General features: G+C 38.2%; 1 protein-coding gene across 1 annotated transcript in view; it reads left to right on the forward strand.

Annotated features, from left to right (window-relative positions):
* TGFBR1 (transforming growth factor beta receptor 1) overlaps positions 1–17298 on the forward strand; it is a 30862-nt gene extending 13564 nt beyond the window's left edge. The window contains exons 5-9 of the mRNA XM_027662836.1: positions 6821–6988; positions 7572–7728; positions 13684–13808; positions 14467–14597; positions 15979–17298. Of these exons, the coding sequence (XP_027518637.1) occupies positions 6821–6988; positions 7572–7728; positions 13684–13808; positions 14467–14597; positions 15979–16104 (707 nt within the window). The 3' untranslated portion in view covers positions 16105–17298. The remainder of the gene's footprint in view (positions 1–6820; positions 6989–7571; positions 7729–13683; positions 13809–14466; positions 14598–15978) is intronic.
* Positions 17299–17959: the final 661 nt, after the last annotated feature.

Genomic DNA, 17959 nt, shown 5'->3' on the forward strand with positions numbered 1-17959 from the left:
TTTAAGGCTGAGTTATGAGAAGTTATTCTTTCAAAACTCTAGTTAAAAAATAAATTGGAAAAATGGAATTAACGATTTGTTCCTAGCAGTAAAAAACTATACCTGCTTTCTGGAGCTCTCCTGATAAGTCTTTAAATATCCACTAAGAGGAACAGTTTAAACATTTTTTTCAGCTTGAATTGTTGTGGCTACAGTAGATTAAAGTTTCTTGGATTTTCCTGCAGTCCAGTTTAAGATGCCAGAGTTTGGTAAAACCTAAACAAGTTTTGAATTTCTTACCTTCAGGGGAGCCAAGATGTTACACTGTTTCGTTGAGGTACTTTCATCTGAAACTGCATGTTTCACCACAAATGGCCTTTGACTTTTTTGCAAAGAAAGCAGAAAATTCTGTCACCTTAAAGAGGAGTCAAGAATTCACACACATGCTGAATTCTTAAAGGGCTCTCAGTTTTGTGGGAAATTCCTAAATGGTTTTAGTGTAGTTGAAGTATATGTGTAAATAGAGGGGTTTTTTAATTACTCCTAGATTAATTTCAAATTTTTATATTTATATAAATCTGTAGAATTGGGACATAATCCAAGAGATTATGTGGAACACTTCTCCAGGAAAGGATTACCTGCAGTTAACTTGCTCCTAACAGATATTTGTGCAGCTTGTTATCCTCCAAGAGGTTGCAGATCTGTACTATACCAGGCAACTTCTTCCTGCATCTTATTATGCTTACCATTAGAAACTGTCTTATTTTCATACATAAAATTGTACTGGCTATTACTAGTACCTACAAGAGCTTGAGTTTTTTCTGGTGGACCTACTAGAGTATCTGGAGCCTGGGTTTAAAATTAGATTAGTTGCATTAAAACCATAAATGAAAAGCCATCGCTGCAGAAGCTTTAGCTTCTGTGTGTCACTTAAAAACATGGAGGATGTATTACAATAGCTTGGCTATAACTTTTAACAAAATCCATCAGTGGTTAAGCATACCAGTTTCTCGTTTTGCCTAAAACCCTCAGGTAGTTTGTCCCAAAAATACACTTGACTACTCTGCAGAGGAGGTATGAGGCAGGCTTCTTAAATAGTTGGCTTTCAAAAATAATTTCTTGATTAGTGTTTTGAGTTCCAGACGAAATAGCGTGAAGTTCCATCTGACTTGATCGTCATGAGGTTCCTTTTAATATAATGTGATATGAAATTGTTTCTAGTTTCTACTGTTAATATGCTTTACATACAAAGAAGAAATCCTTAATTGATAGCTCATGCCATTATTGGAGGCTTTAGGGCTTCAAGGCAAGGCTCTTCTGTTTTCTTGAGAACTAGTTGGTGACTGGTTTACGAAAAACGGATAAAAACATGTTTTGAAAATGCTGCTATTCTTGACTTCTTTCTAACAGTATTGCTGTCTGAGCAGATGTAGAAAGTTGTGTTATTTTTAACTCATCAATGCAGAATTCATTCTCAGTGTAACCGTCTACCTTCTCTCAGTGGGGAAATACGTACCCACCATTCTCTCTCTGGGTTAAGAATTCAGTCCCTGAACATTGAAGGAGGTAAATACTTCAACTCTTGCTAAGAATACTTCAGGCCACCTATATCCCATTAAATGGGAGGACCTAGAGGGACAATTATGGGGGTAGTTCTTTCAGTTTAGCAAGTGTGTTATCCTGGTACTCTGAAAGGGGCAGGTGTATCACAAATTTGCCTTTAGAGACCAAAGGCTTAACAGTCTTTCACTGTAGATGCTGGTACTAACTGATAAATACTTATTAGGTGCTGGGTGCAAGATGTAGTATTCTTTCACAGCAATAATATCTGTGAAGGATTTACATCCATTTCTCTGTAGGGCAGACTGCTGAATGCACTCAGGAGTTCCTACAGCCTATCTGGAATGCACAAAGTCATTAGACTGCAAGATGTAACTGCATTTCTGAGACATTTCAAAGATGACTACAAGAGATACAGCAGTACAAGTATTTTTAAAGTTGGCAAAGGAAACAAAGTCATGCTGTGTTTCTTGCTACTGCTTAAAGGCATTATTTAGGTCGGTCCTCTTACTGCAACTGTATGTTTTTCGCAACTGCGGGGGAACATCTGTCTGGCCATTGTAGTGTACAATTCATGGAAGGGGTTCTTTTGGGTAGGAGGGTGTGTGTATAGATTAGAGCTTGTGACTGTCTTCACTTCTTGTTCTACTACACCATTTAGACAGTCCTCATGCCTTAATGGCACATTTTCTTCCTCTTCTTCCCCAGAGCTGCATGTTCAGAAGGCTATAGGAGCTGGTCCAATCTATCTGTTTCCCATCCCATAATTTACTGGGAAATAGGTGCTGCTATTAAGCCAGCTTGAGAGCTGAGAAGCAATGAATGATTTTTTAACTGCAGTTGTGTTCTGACAAGTGTTTGTGTTCTGGATAGCTCTGTGCTTAGCCACGAATATACACTAACTTTCAAATACTGCTAGGTCAGGGAAATTACTTTCAGGGCCATGTGTTATCTTGTTATGAACCACCTAAACACTCAGTTTGGGTTTTGTGGGGTTTTTTTTGTTTTGTTTTGTTCTCTCTAACCCAGATATTTAAAGGTAAAGTGTATCAGGGACTACTTATCTATGCTATTCTACTAACGAAAGAGTAGTGACAGCAACCTTGGTTTACACTACTAAAAGTTTCTCTTGATTAGCTGTCTGTAACCATAACTGTGTAGTCATGGTACAAGTAAGGCAAAGTATTGTACTGCACGCTTCCAAAGCACTAAAATACTTTGACCTCCCTTCCACTGAACTGAAAGCTGCACTTCCCTTGGTGGAAGTTTTGTTCAGAGTACCTTTAATGGTAAGCAGAACCCCAGGAATGGTGTTAAGCAACATGCTGCAAAGAAGTGAGCAGAATTCCTTCCTCTTGAGAAAAGTAATATTTGAGCCATTTATTCTTTTGAAGCTCTGGCTTTAGCCTGAGAATAAGGAATTTGACTGGAAGGTCTTGCTAATCTACATGGTTCAGGTGCTTTTCATCAATTTAATCAGATGACTATCTCAATGTAATAGAGTAAAGCTGTTTTGCTAACAAAACACCAGTCATCCTCCAGTCACTGACATCTCCCTGAATATCTCATTTCTAAGAGTTTTCTCATTACACGTTCCATCTGAATCTTATATTTTCACTGCTTTTTCATGTTGGGTTTTTTTTGTGTGTGCTACATTATCTCCATACCAAAAAAGGCTAAATCTGTGCTTTAAAACACTTGACACATGACATGACACTACTGAACACATAGAATTAGGCAGTTTCTGTAACAACTTCTATACATTCAACTTGTAACATAAATTTATGTTTGAAAACCTTTGTACCAAGCAATATTGTCATGGCTTAAAACCTAGTATTTGATTTAAAAACAAACATGTACCAAGTCAGAATTTTTGCTTTGCTAATGCCAATGTGAAAGAAGCATTTTTCACTTAAGTGAATTCACTCAATTGAATTTTAATTGAAACTTGATTATATATTTTATAAAGCAGTTGTTATAAATTTCTTTTTTCAAGAGTCAACCTGACTAAGGTGGATGTTGCTGACTAAGGTGTTTCTCAAACTGTAATCAGTCTCCTGATTAACAAGAAGTCAAAAGGCTTCCTTACTCAGAATTTCAATTTATTTTTTTTAGAATTGCAAAAAGAAAGCTTTTACCTCGGAGTGATTTTGATGGTCTAAAATACTTTTGGGTCTCTTGCAAGTAGATGAAATAACCATAATTAGTCTCTTAAATATATTTCTAATAACATATGTAAATTTTTTGTAATTTTCTTCAGCATTCTGAAATTGCTTGAGATTCTTGATAGTTGTGTGTATATAAACCAAATTAGATTACCTTATCATGGAAGGCTGTGCTACTGTATGTAATTACAACTGAGTGTAATTACTTTTTCTTACCTGATAATGCAAATCCTGTGATTGAAAGCTTCATGGCAGATGCTGTTTACTGTGCAGCCAAAAATACTCAGGGTCAGGTTAATTATTACTTGGTAATAATTAACTACTGTCAACAGTATAAAAAGACTTCAGTTTATCATAATGTGTTCTACTTCATGTGCTAAAAAATTTTATAGCTTGTCAAATACAGCAAGGCAAGGAAAACATAGTAGGTCCCCTCTGATAGCTGGACACTGTATCTATTGCTGCATTTCAGCTTGTCTGTAATTAATGTTCATGTAAGCTTGGATGCAACATTGTCTCTTATTAAATTCTGGTTGAAGGGCCACAAATACAACATATAATAGGAAAAAATCATGGCTCCTTTCAGAATGGATGGTAAGGCCAGCTTTATATTTTCGTCTTTGGAAGGAAGGTAAAAACCGAATATTAAGGCTTGCAGGTAATAAATAAGATAAAACTGAAGTAGAAGTCTGTAATCAGCAGCATATTCTCCTCTTAGGTGGCCATGTAGAGTTAAGAGGGAGGAACTTTATGCAAAGGCACCGTAGTCTTGATTCAGGCAGTGATAATTATTCAGAAACTGCCATCTTTTAAAGAGCTTATATAGACACAACAGATCTGGTAGATTAATTAAAATTAGTTTATTTCTCTGCTTTTTGCTGTCTAGTTTAGACACCTGCTGAGGTCTCTCATTCATAAGAAAGAGGAGAAGAAATAAAATACAGGACCAAGCAATGAGTGTGTATGGTGTTAATGCCTAGGAGAGGATTATTTAAGGCAATGTAGGGTCATAACTGATGAAGCAGTAGGATAAAACTGATGGAAGAGAATATTCTGAAGTGATTAAGTTAGTTTACTTTGGACTTTTGCAGCTCTTTGGAGCTCTTTGATTATATGTATTTGAGAGTATCTCTTATGTGGCTGTGAACTCATACCTGTTTCTAATGGGTCTATAAGACTGCTTTTAGTGAAGCTAATGCTGTTAGATTGACTTTTCAGAGACCATGATTCTCATTGAGAAAAGTCACATTTAATACTATGCTGAGTTAAATGAGTTCGTGCTTAGATATTGCAAAGTAGCAAGAGAAGGAGCAGTTCTAGAAAATAATTGAAGTTATTTAAAAAAAATCTTTAATTTCCTTGTTCTTTGTTAAAAAACAAAACTCAGCCATCCCTTCTGTGCCCAAGTCTGGGCATATTATAAGACTCTTCCTGCTGCAATAGCAGCTTTCTAACAGCCCTTTACAGGTTGGAGCATGTGACTGCTTTCTTTTGCCTGTTTAAATTAACAACTTAGTTGAGACTGTTCTGTGAATGTAGCAAGCCAGAATTCTCTTTCCATTATCGGAATTATTTGAATGTAGATTAGTCTTTTATTTCCCTACTCTGAAGTATTTGGAGTCCTTTTTTTTTTTTTTTTTAGATTGTTTTTAGTGGCGTTGTCGCTGACCTCCCTAGGAACATCCAAGTAAAAGACATGCTTGCAAATTTTCCCATGCCCACTGAAGTGTTCAGTTAAAGATAAGCATAAGTGCTTTCATGAAGGTAGTTTCTGCCAATCTGTAAATCAGGCATTTTGTGCCTCTGACTTTCCTGAGGCAAGTGTGTTCTTCGGAAACTAAAATTTTTTCAGTGTGTTTATTATAGGAACTAACTCCTGAATTTACTTCTCTGCTTCATGTTCTTTGTATTTAGTTCCTGAGTAATTCTTAGGGACTAATACATAATGAGACATCTTTTTGATTTCTGCTGAGTGTTCTCACTTGTTTTGAGCACATGGGGGCTGTATAATTCAGAAGTCCAGTTGAAATCTTCTATGGGATAGTTAGTCTTCTAAAGAGATGAAAGATCCTTCTTCAGAAGTTGCTAGCTATAAAAGCACTTCTCAGCTCTGCCACAGGAGAGTTACTTTCATAACAAAACAAAATTGGAAAACCTATTTAGTGGCAGAATTGTTCTTTTCTGAGAGCGTTTTTACATCTTAGGTAAAAAATCCTTTTGCCCCTCTCTTGATTTGGATTGCTTTAATAGTCTTTTCTGTGTGGCTTAAACTTCAAGGTATTTTGTGTCCAGTACTTTACAGTGTGAACAACTAAGTTCTTATCTGTCATTTATATGCCCTGGAATATCTACACATGTATTATGGCCTGTCCTTTTTTTCACAGTTCAGCAAAAAGTCATGCAGCAAACTGGTTTTCTCAGTGTTTTTCTTTACTCTTGTGCCTCCTGGAAATCTCAGTTTTGGCCAGCAATTTAGAGGTCACTAGAGGTGGGATTTAACTTTTTTCTTGAAGTCATGTGTTCAATTGCTGCTTGTAAGCTTCTACTCTAGGAAAAAAAATCCACCAGCTGCTGGTAACTCTGGAAATTATCTCCCAGGTTGAAGGCAGATTACGGGAAGACTGAAGGAGTTAGGGAGCATAGCTTGAAAAGCTTTTTTTTTTTTTTTTTTTTTTAAATTAATGGTTAGCCTGGACAATATTGTACTAGACTGATAGTGACAGGATTAGTTTTATGTTGTGCATTCAGCACTGTTTCCTCCCTCCCCACACTCCAGCAGAACAGTTGGGAATGGCAGGGCCTGGCTAATAACCTGAATAATTCATTCTGAATATTCACCTCAGAATTACAGTGACATGAGTTTTCTATGGTTTGTTTTCTAGTTTAAATAAAAGAATACTTACTAAGATGTTTGGAAAGCCTCCCATGATATTGTCAGCCCTTACAGAGGTGTTTAAATGTTACAGGGATAGAAATAAAGATTTAAGAGTCTAACTTGCTGAGTTAACTTGCAAAACATAATTTGTACTTCATAAGCATTGTATAGAAGTGGAATATGTGGGTTACTTGTCTTTCACGTGTGTATGTGTGTTATTCATGCCAGTGTTATTTTGCAGACAATGGTACATGGACTCAGCTGTGGTTGGTGTCAGACTATCACGAGCATGGATCACTCTTTGATTACCTGAACAGGTATACAGTAACAGTGGAAGGAATGATAAAATTAGCTTTGTCCACTGCCAGTGGTCTTGCTCATCTGCACATGGAAATTGTTGGCACACAAGGTAATCTTACAATTTTTCAGCTTGTCACATGGATAATACTGGTTGGTTTTCTGTTTGTTTTTTTTTTAAATGACACATCAGTAGTTCATTCTACTATGTGATAATTTCTTTTAACAGAACTTAATTTGGACAGCTCTTTGTCTTCCTTTCTATGGCATTATGATGTAACAATCATTCCTACAAAAAAACCTATTAAAGGGCACCAACTAATGGTGCATGTAGTGTCTTCTTAACTTCAAGTTGAGACAGCACTAAGGGTCTATTTCCAGAAATATTAAAAACTTTTTTATGGGAAGCAGTATGTGTGTGCTGTAAATATTTACAGAAAGAGGGAAAGGAGCAGTAGAGCGGTGTAATATGGTAAACATGAGGCACTTTCCTGAACAGCCAGACAATCCACAATGAATGATTTCAGGAGTTACCTTGACGCACATAAAGTGTCAGAACTGGAAGGAATTCTGTAACTTCAAACAAAATTTGCACCAGGCTTAGAATAAAAGCAGTTTGATTTTTTTTTATTTCTTTTTTTAAATTATTATTATTTTTTTTTGTAGATATGTTATTTCTATTTTTTCCCTTCCAGGCAAACCAGCAATTGCCCACAGAGATTTGAAATCAAAAAATATATTGGTGAAAAAGAATGGAACATGCTGCATTGCAGACCTGGGATTGGCAGTTAGGCACGATTCAGCTACAGACACAATTGATATTGCCCCAAACCACAGAGTGGGAACAAAAAGGTAAAATCATTCACATGATGTGCCAGGCAACGTCTATAATAAAATGCTTTGTTTTTTGTTGTTCCATATAGGCTTCTGTTGATATAGATATAAGCAGCAGGGAAATGTAATGGCAGATATAGTTAGAGAGTAAGAACTTTAAAGCATGTTGATTGTTGGCATATGTAAAATACTGAAAACTTACAAAATATTGTAGGTACAAGTATGTATTAAAACAATTAAGAGACTTCAAGGCTGATGGTTTTAGAGACTTCAGTGCTTTATTCTTGCCTTGTGTTGCATGAAAGTGTTACACTCCTGCCTGACTGGGCTGCAAGTAATACAGGATATTAACACTGAAAGTAAAAAGCTGGGGTTTTCCAGTGTGAAGCCTATATGACAGAACATAAAAGATGCAGAGTCTTGGACACGTTCTTTCCTGGAATTACATTTTTGAGAGAAATACAAGAACTTAAAACAGCAGTCCTCTTTGTCATCTAATGCATAGATAGAATCATCAATGGATGAGTCTTTTAAAAGACTACTTTTGCATTTGGAAATACGGGTTTTTCTTGCTCTCAAAAGAATTTGAAGCTGTTTAACTCCATCAGCAAACTGCAAATAAACTTATTGGCTGTAATTTATCATTGCTGAACCATCAGACAATAATAACTGTAAGCTGTTCTGAAGATAAATTTCCTTTAGTAAGCTGTGCAGCTATACAGCATACAGAGATAGTAGCACTGACAGTGAACCACAGCAACCATTGGGGATGTCAGGAATTTTTTGTTCTTTGGATGCCTAAAGGTTCAGTGGTATGGCAGACTGAAGTTTGGACACTGGTCATGGAGAAATGTGTGACAGCCAAGCCTATATGCCTTAGCAGTGTTAGAGAAAATTCTGTGTTGATGTTGCCTAGTTTCCAGTCCACACATAAAAAATACTTTTTTATGTATCTCTATAGGTAGTGATATTGCAGGGGAGGGGGGTGATGTGCGTTTTACTGTGAACTAGGATGCCCCTTGAGCTGTGTCTTTTTGGAAGGAAAAAACCCCAAAACATTATTTTAAGGCTCAATTAACTAAAGCTTTTAGAACACGTACTGGAAATTTATTTTTCTTACAATTATATTGCTGAAGTTACTTTGTTCTAAAGCTCTGCTGTGCTAGTCCTTTGCCAGCTTTAAAAATACCACACAAATTGTCAGATGGGATTTATTTTCTGAACTACTGCTACATTACAAGGTAGTGGGCATTATTCCTTCTCAGAGTCTCTAGTAATCATTGGTATTGAAACAGCAGGCTTACTTTGGAATTTGTCATTGCAAACTTAGCTGCATGCGGGGCACATACCACGTGTGATTTTGTATTTTCTACTACATGTATGTGCCAAGAAAAACAGTGCACAAATCGCTTACTCTCTTTAGTCTGGTCGCTGGAGAAAGCATCCTTTCAGCTGTGTCCGTAGATCCCACTTACCAGATCTCTTCTTGCATAGGCATTATTAAATTGCTTGTTCATCTACCCTATGTTTCTTCTCAAGGGTAAAGCTGTAGTAACTCTTGCTTACTGCAGTGGGCACCTGCAGGACTAATATGTTTCCCATTTAAAAGACATTAGTCATTTCTACCTCTCTGAAAATTGCTCATTCTTGTAAAAGGCTTGGTCCCCTCTTCCCCCTTGTGCATTCTTAGGTAACTCGCTCTGCACCTCTGATTAATTTTTCATAGTACAGGTCAAATCTTACCTGTTCAGTGACAGTTTTAGCTCCCTTTGATTGCCACCGTTGGTAGCTCTTCTGCACATTGAAGCTCTGTGTACAAGTTCAGGAGGATTTGACAAAGTTTATATTTCTCTAATGATTGTTGTAAAAAATGTATGGTCTAGGGAGCAAGCAAACTCACTCTTGGGTGAGTGAATGAGGTGTTGAGTCAAACTGATGATCCTTCTTTTCTGACTTTGTTTCTTTTCTGTTCAGAGGCTTAGCTTTACCAGAGGGTGTGAACTGTGTGCTTTCATAGCTCAGCCTGCAGCATAAAGCAGGGAACATGAGCTTTAAACTGAGGAGGAAATAGAATCCCTCTCTTACTCCCTGAGGCAAGTAAAAAAGCCCTCATTCTCTTTTTATTTCTTTTAGAAGTGTGGCCTAGCTTTTACTTTTGGTAGTTCAAATAGGCTGTGTTTAAAAGACATTTGGCAGCAAATTCTTCCTTCACCTGGGTGCTTCTCTGAAGTTTACCTGAATCAAATATGAGCAGAATTGTACCTTGTGAGTATAGGCTTGATGGAGATGTCACAGTCAGTAGTGTTGTGTATGGGTCTTGTTTGATGACACCAAGCTCCCTCTATGTTGTACACGACATTTAGGCAATTAATACTGAGCTTTTGGGGTCAGGAGGCACCCAAAGTTTGGCAAGACCATACTCAACAAATCTGTCAACTTGTGCTTTCATTCTTGGATGATACAGAGCTGCAAACCTTGTTCAGAAGGTCAGAGTTAGTCTGTGTAGAGTAGCTCTCTCCAGAACCTAAAATACTCTCTCTGGCAAGCAATGCATTTCCAGTGCATAAGCTGACAAGGAGATGCCTGCTTCTCTCCCTTTTGTATAACAGCCATGAATGGCTCATCTGCTAACCTCACTTAGATGACCTACTTGCCTTTTGCCTCTCTTCTTCCAGCAGTAATCTCTCAGACTTTTTGAGCAATCACCATTCAGTGTTATGGAAGCCAAAGTCAATCTAAATGCATTGATCAAGGATCATGGTAAGAGGTCACTTTGCCAATAAATTCAATGGAAGTCACACTGGGGGGAGGGAGGGAGCGATTTTTTGCCACATTCAGGCCTCTTATGGTCTTACCTGTTAAACCCCTTGTCCTTAGAATGATTTACAGAAACTGAGACAATCTCCTTTATTGCTTGTTTAAGTGATTCTGGCTGACCTCTTGCACCATGGTTGAGGTTTTTGGTTTGGTGTTTCTTAGGGTCCATCACTCTTCTCATCCCCATGTGATCTTAAGATAGAACAAATATGCTTTGTGCTAGGTTCCAAACTGATTACTATACTGTCAAGCACATGAAGTAGCACAAGAGTATTCAATAATGCAAAATCCTTGGAGAGCATTAAAACACTCACCACAGTCTTACATTCTTGATTAAGATGTTTTCGATATGGTGGATCAGAACTATTTGAGCCTTGTCCGTATTAAAGCTTGTGACATGTAAACTTAACTTGACTCAGCTTCCATTCAATAATTACTATTAAAGTAAACCTTACATTCCACTTCAGACAGTTGTCCTCTGCTTTGTGCTGTGTTTATCAATTGTGAGGAATTTGTGTGCCTTAGAAGAACTCTCATGTCAGCAAACCTTGTTCTGGGTAGTTAGAACAGATGCAGCTACTGGTTGTGGTTTTGCTCCTTTTTTTGATAGCACTTGCTTCCTTGTGTCTGTGTAATTTCCGTAATACACAGTAGTGCTGAGAGAGTTCTGAAGGGTGTGATAATCCTGAAATTTATTTTAAGTAGTGTTTCTTATATTCTCTCTACCATCTGTGGTACTGCAAAAGAAAGAAAACCCTAGTATTATGTGATTAAATGAAATTGTGCTTAGGCTTCTGTGGCTGTTCCAGGCACTGTATTCTACTCCAGTAATCTATACATGTTGCTTTCTTACCAGCCAACAGTGCTCTCCAAAGCCATGGTGCCATTCTTTGCATGCTTCATTCATGTCAGCCTGAGACTGATGGGGCAGTGATGTGGAGAAACACACTGAACTCTTCTAAACACTACATACTGGATTTAGCTGCCAGAGCCATGCCAGAATGAGAGAGCAAATACTGCAACTGATGTTGACTTGATGCAGCAAACACCATTCATTCTTTCCAGCAGCCAGTGAGGATGCTGCTGTCAGTAAGGTCCACACTGATATTTTGCTTGACGTTCTCACATTAGGCTCAGTCACTAAACAAGGTAACAATCGCTTGGATGCCATGATCAGTTTTCAGTCCTTGTTCTCAGTTGAAAATTTGTCACAGATAGGGGTTTTTTTGGTGGTTTTTTTTTTTTTTTTGCCTGAGAATGTGGATAAAGTAAGCTTGTGAGCACTTGTTAAAGTGTAACCCAAATAGAATTTACTATTATGATGAAGAATGAGCTGCTGCAATGGTAGTGAGCCTTTGTTCTTTTAACACTGCTGTTTTTTTAACCAGCACTTCACACCTATTCCCTCTCTAGTCTTGTTAGGGGATGTTTTAAGTGGCTGCTATAACTTGTCAGATTCCTGGAACTGGGGCTTCCTCTTGCCTGCCCTCTGGAGCCCAGCTGGTGTGTCCTCTGTTCATCTGAGGCCCATGGATGTGGCTGCTGCTTCCTTTCTTGGGATTCAACCAGTCATACACAGACATATACAGTAGTGACAAGGCTGATTACACAGATTGCTATGCACCATGTGCTGTCTTCAACACCCACATAAAACACTGTCAGAACTTGTATAAAACATAAGTATAGACAGCCAAGTCTCCTTCCTTCTCTTCAGCTGATCAGAATTGAACTTCGTTACTGAAAAGCACACACTCCCTTCTGCAGCCTCACAAGTCCATGCATGTTTATGAATCCCTCAACCCTCCATACAACACTCTCTGTGTCTAATGCTCTCTTTGGTGCTCCGTGGGTCTCCTGCTCACCAGCTGAATTAGTGCACAGTAGCAAACAGGTGATGTATGCACCCCTACATGCATGGATACCCTCTCAAATACCAGTGTGCCTCCCCTCCCCCCATCAAACATCCCTGCCTAGGCCACCTGGTTGCTGGTCTAGACCAACTTGAAGTTTGCTAGAGAATTACAGCCATGTACAACAGCCATGTATACAAGGTTTGGGGAAATGCAAACCACCTGGCCCACCCTAGCAGCTGGCACCCAGGCATGTAGACCTGTGACTCCCACTCCAGTTGCTGGTGCTGGGAGACCCTTACTCTGCTTTTCTCATCCCCATTCTCTCCTGTAGCTGGTACATGTAAGGTGTAACCGTGAAATCTGTGACCCATGGTCCCACTTCAGTGGGACTGAAGCAGAGACCCTCATTTACTCCAGTTGCTGGCACCAGGGGTTCCTTCACCTGCTGTCTGACTACAGTTGCTTGCCCAGAATTTATTCACACTGGTCCCCTCGTAGTTGCTCCAGATATTTGGTCTTAACACCTGTGGACATGTACTCCTAGGATCTGCATTTCCCCTTTCAGCTACTGATGTTGAGACCCTCCTTTTCCCTAGTTGCTGTGACCCCAGGCCTGAGGGCACCTTCATCCCTTGTCCCACTCCAATTGCTAGACCTGAATTCACTCATACTTGCCTCCAGTTGCTGACATATAGTTCTTAGAGAACATGTACGCATGGGGTTGAGAGTGAGATTGCACAGAAAAATAGTATTTAATAAAATAGGGTACACTGGGGAGCAGACTGGCAGCCTTTTATGCAATTGACCCCTTTGCTACCCTTTTCTATCTATTGCCCCACTTCTGTTCCCTTTCTCCTAAACATTCCTTGATAAGCATGGCATAGTCCCACAGGCCTCCCTTGAGTACCCACAGTACTCATGTTCCTCTTGTTTTCTATTTATTAGCATTCACAGTGTCCAGACTGGGCCTCTCTAAAGCTATGAATTTCTTAGTAGCCTATCAATTAGCAACTGGACACTTTTGGTCTTTATTGTTGTCTCTGTTATCCCTTGTCTGTTTATGGCTCTACTTGTTTGTAGTTTCACATTTACTTTTTCCCCCCATTTCTTTGCTTATTCCTCTCAGTTTACTTATCCCCTTTGCACTGAAAGGTCTGTGATTGAATAACCTTAATGAAGCAGATTTTCCTTCGTTCTCTTTTCCGCATAAACATTTTAATTTGGTTTTGAGCTGATCAGTAGTAGTGAACTTTCTCTGCTCTAAGTGTTTATGAAATTAAATGGGTTTTTTTATTGCAAACAGGTACATGGCTCCTGAAGTTCTAGATGATTCCATAAATATGAAACATTTTGAGTCATTCAAACGGGCAGACATCTATGCAATGGGGTTAGTCTTTTGGGAAATTGCTCGGCGATGTTCAATTGGTGGTACGTGACAATCTTTACAAAATTGTATATACTAAGAAATTTTAAGTAACGTACTCAAACTTATTTAGATTCTGATAGCAGTTTGCTCTAAAAACAGTGCAAGATAATAGCCAGTATGTCTTAGACTTTCTAATCGTTAATCCTGTAAATGATGACTGGTCTATTCGACCTCATTCTAAACTGATGAACCATACCTGTTGAAGAAAATAGGAAATATTCATGTCTATTTTTTTTCCTAAAACTTTACATAGAGTGGAGAAAAGGGTGAAGTTAAGTGTTCTGTGAGCAAGGGGCAAACACCACAAGTGAGAACTAGCTAAAATGTGTTCAGATAAAATCTATACCTTATTTAAAATGAAGCATACTGTTATTAATTATATGCTCTGAAGAAGCATGTCTTTAGTATAGCATATGAAAGATTTAACATAGCTTATATCTCTTCCAATTTTATAAATATTTAATTCTTCAAGGGTAGTGTAAATGCTCCCAAGGTATGGTCAAGGGGTTTTTTATTATTTATTTATTTGTCAGTCATTGTAATGTAACTTTTAAAAATAAAAAACAAAAACTGGTAGGGTACTAATAAGGAAGACAGTAAAAAATGGAGAATATGTCATCTAGTGTCAGCTAAAATAAAGCCATTTTCAACCTATTACAGGAATCCACGAAGATTACCAATTGCCATACTATGACCTCGTTCCTTCAGATCCTTCTGTTGAAGAAATGAGGAAAGTTGTGTGTGAGCAGAAGTTAAGGCCCAATATTCCAAACAGATGGCAGAGTTGTGAGGTATTAACTAACCTTGTTAAAACTGCTTTAGCAGACGCTAGAGCTTTTAGTGATTTCAGTGGCTTAAAAACTGTGCTTGTTGTTGAACAGAGAAGGGCTGCTTCTAGGAGAACCTAATTAATTTCATTCTGATCATTGTGGCTTTATTAAATGTCATTGTTCCTTGGTTATACACTAGTATTTAAATGTATTTTCGTAAAAACTAATAGCTAATACTGCATGCAGGATTCTAGGATCTTTCCTGTGAAGGATAGGTGATGCTATTTAAATTAGAGCTAGTCTGAATTATATTATGCAGAAAGCATCATTGCAAATAAATTTTGCAGCGGGGAGTTGTGCTGTATCTAAGTGGAACTTCCTTCATAGCAGCCTGTATGGTGTGGTGTTCTGGATTTGTGACCAGAACAGTTTGATAGCACACTGATAGCTATTGCTGATCAGTGCTTACACAGCTTCAAGGCATTCTCCATTTCTCATTTGAGTTGGGGGTGGACAAGAGTATGAGAAGGAACACATTTGGGACAGCTGACCCAAACTGGTCAGAGGGAGTATTCCATTGCTCTGGGAACTCAGCTGGGGCTAGAACCAGTGCTTTCTGATTCACAGCTTAGGAGAACAGCTGTGGTAGGCTACAGGAGGAGTAAGGGATTGATAAGATTATGATGTGCATTAGATACATTAGAGGGAACTAGGTTGTGGCACTTGTGAATTGAATGCATGGGTGAATGCCTGAGATAGGCATTTGGGAAGAGAACACAGGAAGGAGAGAAAAGCAATGATATTCACTAACAAGATGTGGAGTTACTTTTTAAATGATGGCACTTCAATCCTGATAACTTCCTATCAGTATAATACAGCTTTCAGTGTAAAATTTTGGAACATCTTCAGTTTTTGTGATTTGCTTTGTGAATGCTACTACACAAGTAACAGACTTCAAAGAATGGTTGTTTAAAGGATACAAGTACTCCAAAAATTTTCAGTCTCATTACAGAGGTTCGATTTGAGGAAGACAGATGATAAATTTCTTAATTGCTTTGTACTGAACTAACTCCATAACTGGAGGTACGATAAAAAAAAAGTCTAATGTGAAAATTCAGAAAACAGTTACAGACAAGCTACTAATTTTTCATTAAAATATTTTTTCATGGGCCAAAAGCCTGCTGTAAAATACTGGGTTTGCTCTACAGTGTTTAGAGAGTTTTGGTTTTCTGTAAATAAAGTAAGAATTTAATTTTTTTTTTTTTCAGGCAGCACACTCTTCCATGCAGCTGTAGCACTGGTAGTAGAGTTCAGAAATGCATGAAGAGGCTAAGGCAGAACAGTGGTTCCATGGGCTGCATTAGAACAGCAGTACATATAATGACTTGTCTTTCCTTTGCAGGCATTGCGAGTAATGGCAAAAATTATGCGGGAATGCTGGTATGCCAACGGAGCTGCCAGGCTGACGGCTTTGCGCATTAAGAAAACATTATCGCAACTTAGTCAACAGGAGGGGATAAAGATGTAATCCTGGATTTGCTACCGAAGAACACTGTAAAAATCCCTATCTGCACCAGAGTGGCGTGTTAAGATGGTTAATTGTTCTACCTCACTGGGGGAACAGAAGGATATTGCTGCCTTTTAGTACTTCATAGGAACGTCACCTATTAGGATTTTTGTGGATGTGCTAAACAGTTGTGTTGGGTCCTTTCTGTGCACTATGAACCTCTTTCCCAGGTTACTTACAAAACATCATGTATTCTAGTTTTATTAACTTGTAATTTTTTATTTGGAAAGTTGATAGCTGGTTTTTACTAGTTAACTGTGCTAAAAGTAGGAGGTCACTTCTAAAATGGAACTGGCTCACTATATTGTTCTAAAGTGCATCGATGGCTCTTCAGGCAACTTTATTCCCGGCTGGTACATTGACTATTCTGAACCACTGTGTCAATTCCTTGATTCAGATTGTGAATGTACTGTTGGAGTATACTTTGCTTGCTGTTAAGGTAGTGTATCTTTTGGACTCTGACCTTGACTTACAAATTGACCTCATTCAGTTGTGGGAACATAACTTATGCAACTATACTTTATATATGATTACTGGGTTTTTTTCCACTTCTTCAGAACATTACATTGCCTTCAAAATAGATTGTATCACACCAGTAAGTGCCACTTTTGAGTCTTTTAATGCAAAACAGTAGGAACATATGAAGCCTTTGGTGCTTTTGGTTTCAAAAATACAACTTAAAAATCAACTGTTCCTTTGCCTAGCTAAGAACTAACTCTCACTTGTTTCAGCAACATAATTCATGGAATATTTTTGATTTTACCAAAATCTGACTCTTGATACCACTGTAGGAGTTTTAAATAGTGTAAGCTAGTAAATTCACAGTCATATTTTGTAATTGTCAAGTTATAAGTCATTATGTAGATGATTTTTTTTAATGAAGTGGTACTTCTAAAATGCTTGAAGTACCTCTTTACTTCAGAAAAGCAGCAAGAAAAGTAAAATGTTCTTAAGGGAGACTTTGTTTCATTAAATCAAACATGAAAAGCATATTTTCTGTGCAGTTCTGCTGAGTCTTAAGGCTCAAAGAACAATATTTGCAATTAAATGAGGATTAAGTGCACCTGTAATTAGAGAAAAGTTATTTGGGCTTTTGTACTAGAAAGTTCAAAGCTGCTTAAAAATTTTATGTGCATATATGTTGTGTGCCTCATACACAAAGTGGTGAGCTACAGAAAGTGGTGAGCTCCAGGTCTTTGGATACAAATACCAGAGGATTCCAGCAATCCTCTTCATAGTTAGAAGAACAAAGCTTATGGTGACTTGTGTTGTCATAAGAACACAGAAGAATATGCATGGCTTTAGTCAAGATTTCCGTGAGATTTTAAGGGTATCATAAAATCTTCACAAACCTGTATAGAAATTGAATTGCTTCCTGCCCAAATGTACAACTTCTGGAGGGGATGGGAAGAATTAAATGGGAAATTGTCCTTAAAAAACTGCTGTTACCAGGATATTTTAATTGCAGTTTTAGGAAGAGTCTAGTTGACCTTTGGTTTCATCAATGCCCAAAACAGTCCGTAGTATTTCAGTGTGTAAATATGCCCGGCAGTTAATATGCCCCCTCACCTCCTACTCTCAGAACACATCTGTACCCATCCCGTTACACAACACACACGGCAATGTTATCTTTGCTTCCCTTTCATCCCTCAGCCCACTGAGAGTTGATCACAAAGGCGGTAGCAGTGATTGCTGACAGCAGCATAGTCTGTGATGTGGTAGCTAAGGCAGGAAGATGAGTGGGGCCTAGTAAGAAGAGGCTACATAGGTGACTTAAGCCTTAGCCAAGATAAGCCTTTGCACTTCACTAACTTCT

The sequence above is a fragment of the Corapipo altera genome, unplaced genomic scaffold (genome assembly GCF_003945725.1).
Source record: "Corapipo altera isolate COAL_440 unplaced genomic scaffold, ASM394572v1 359, whole genome shotgun sequence".
In the NCBI taxonomy this organism is placed as follows: Eukaryota; Metazoa; Chordata; class Aves; order Passeriformes; family Pipridae; genus Corapipo; species Corapipo altera.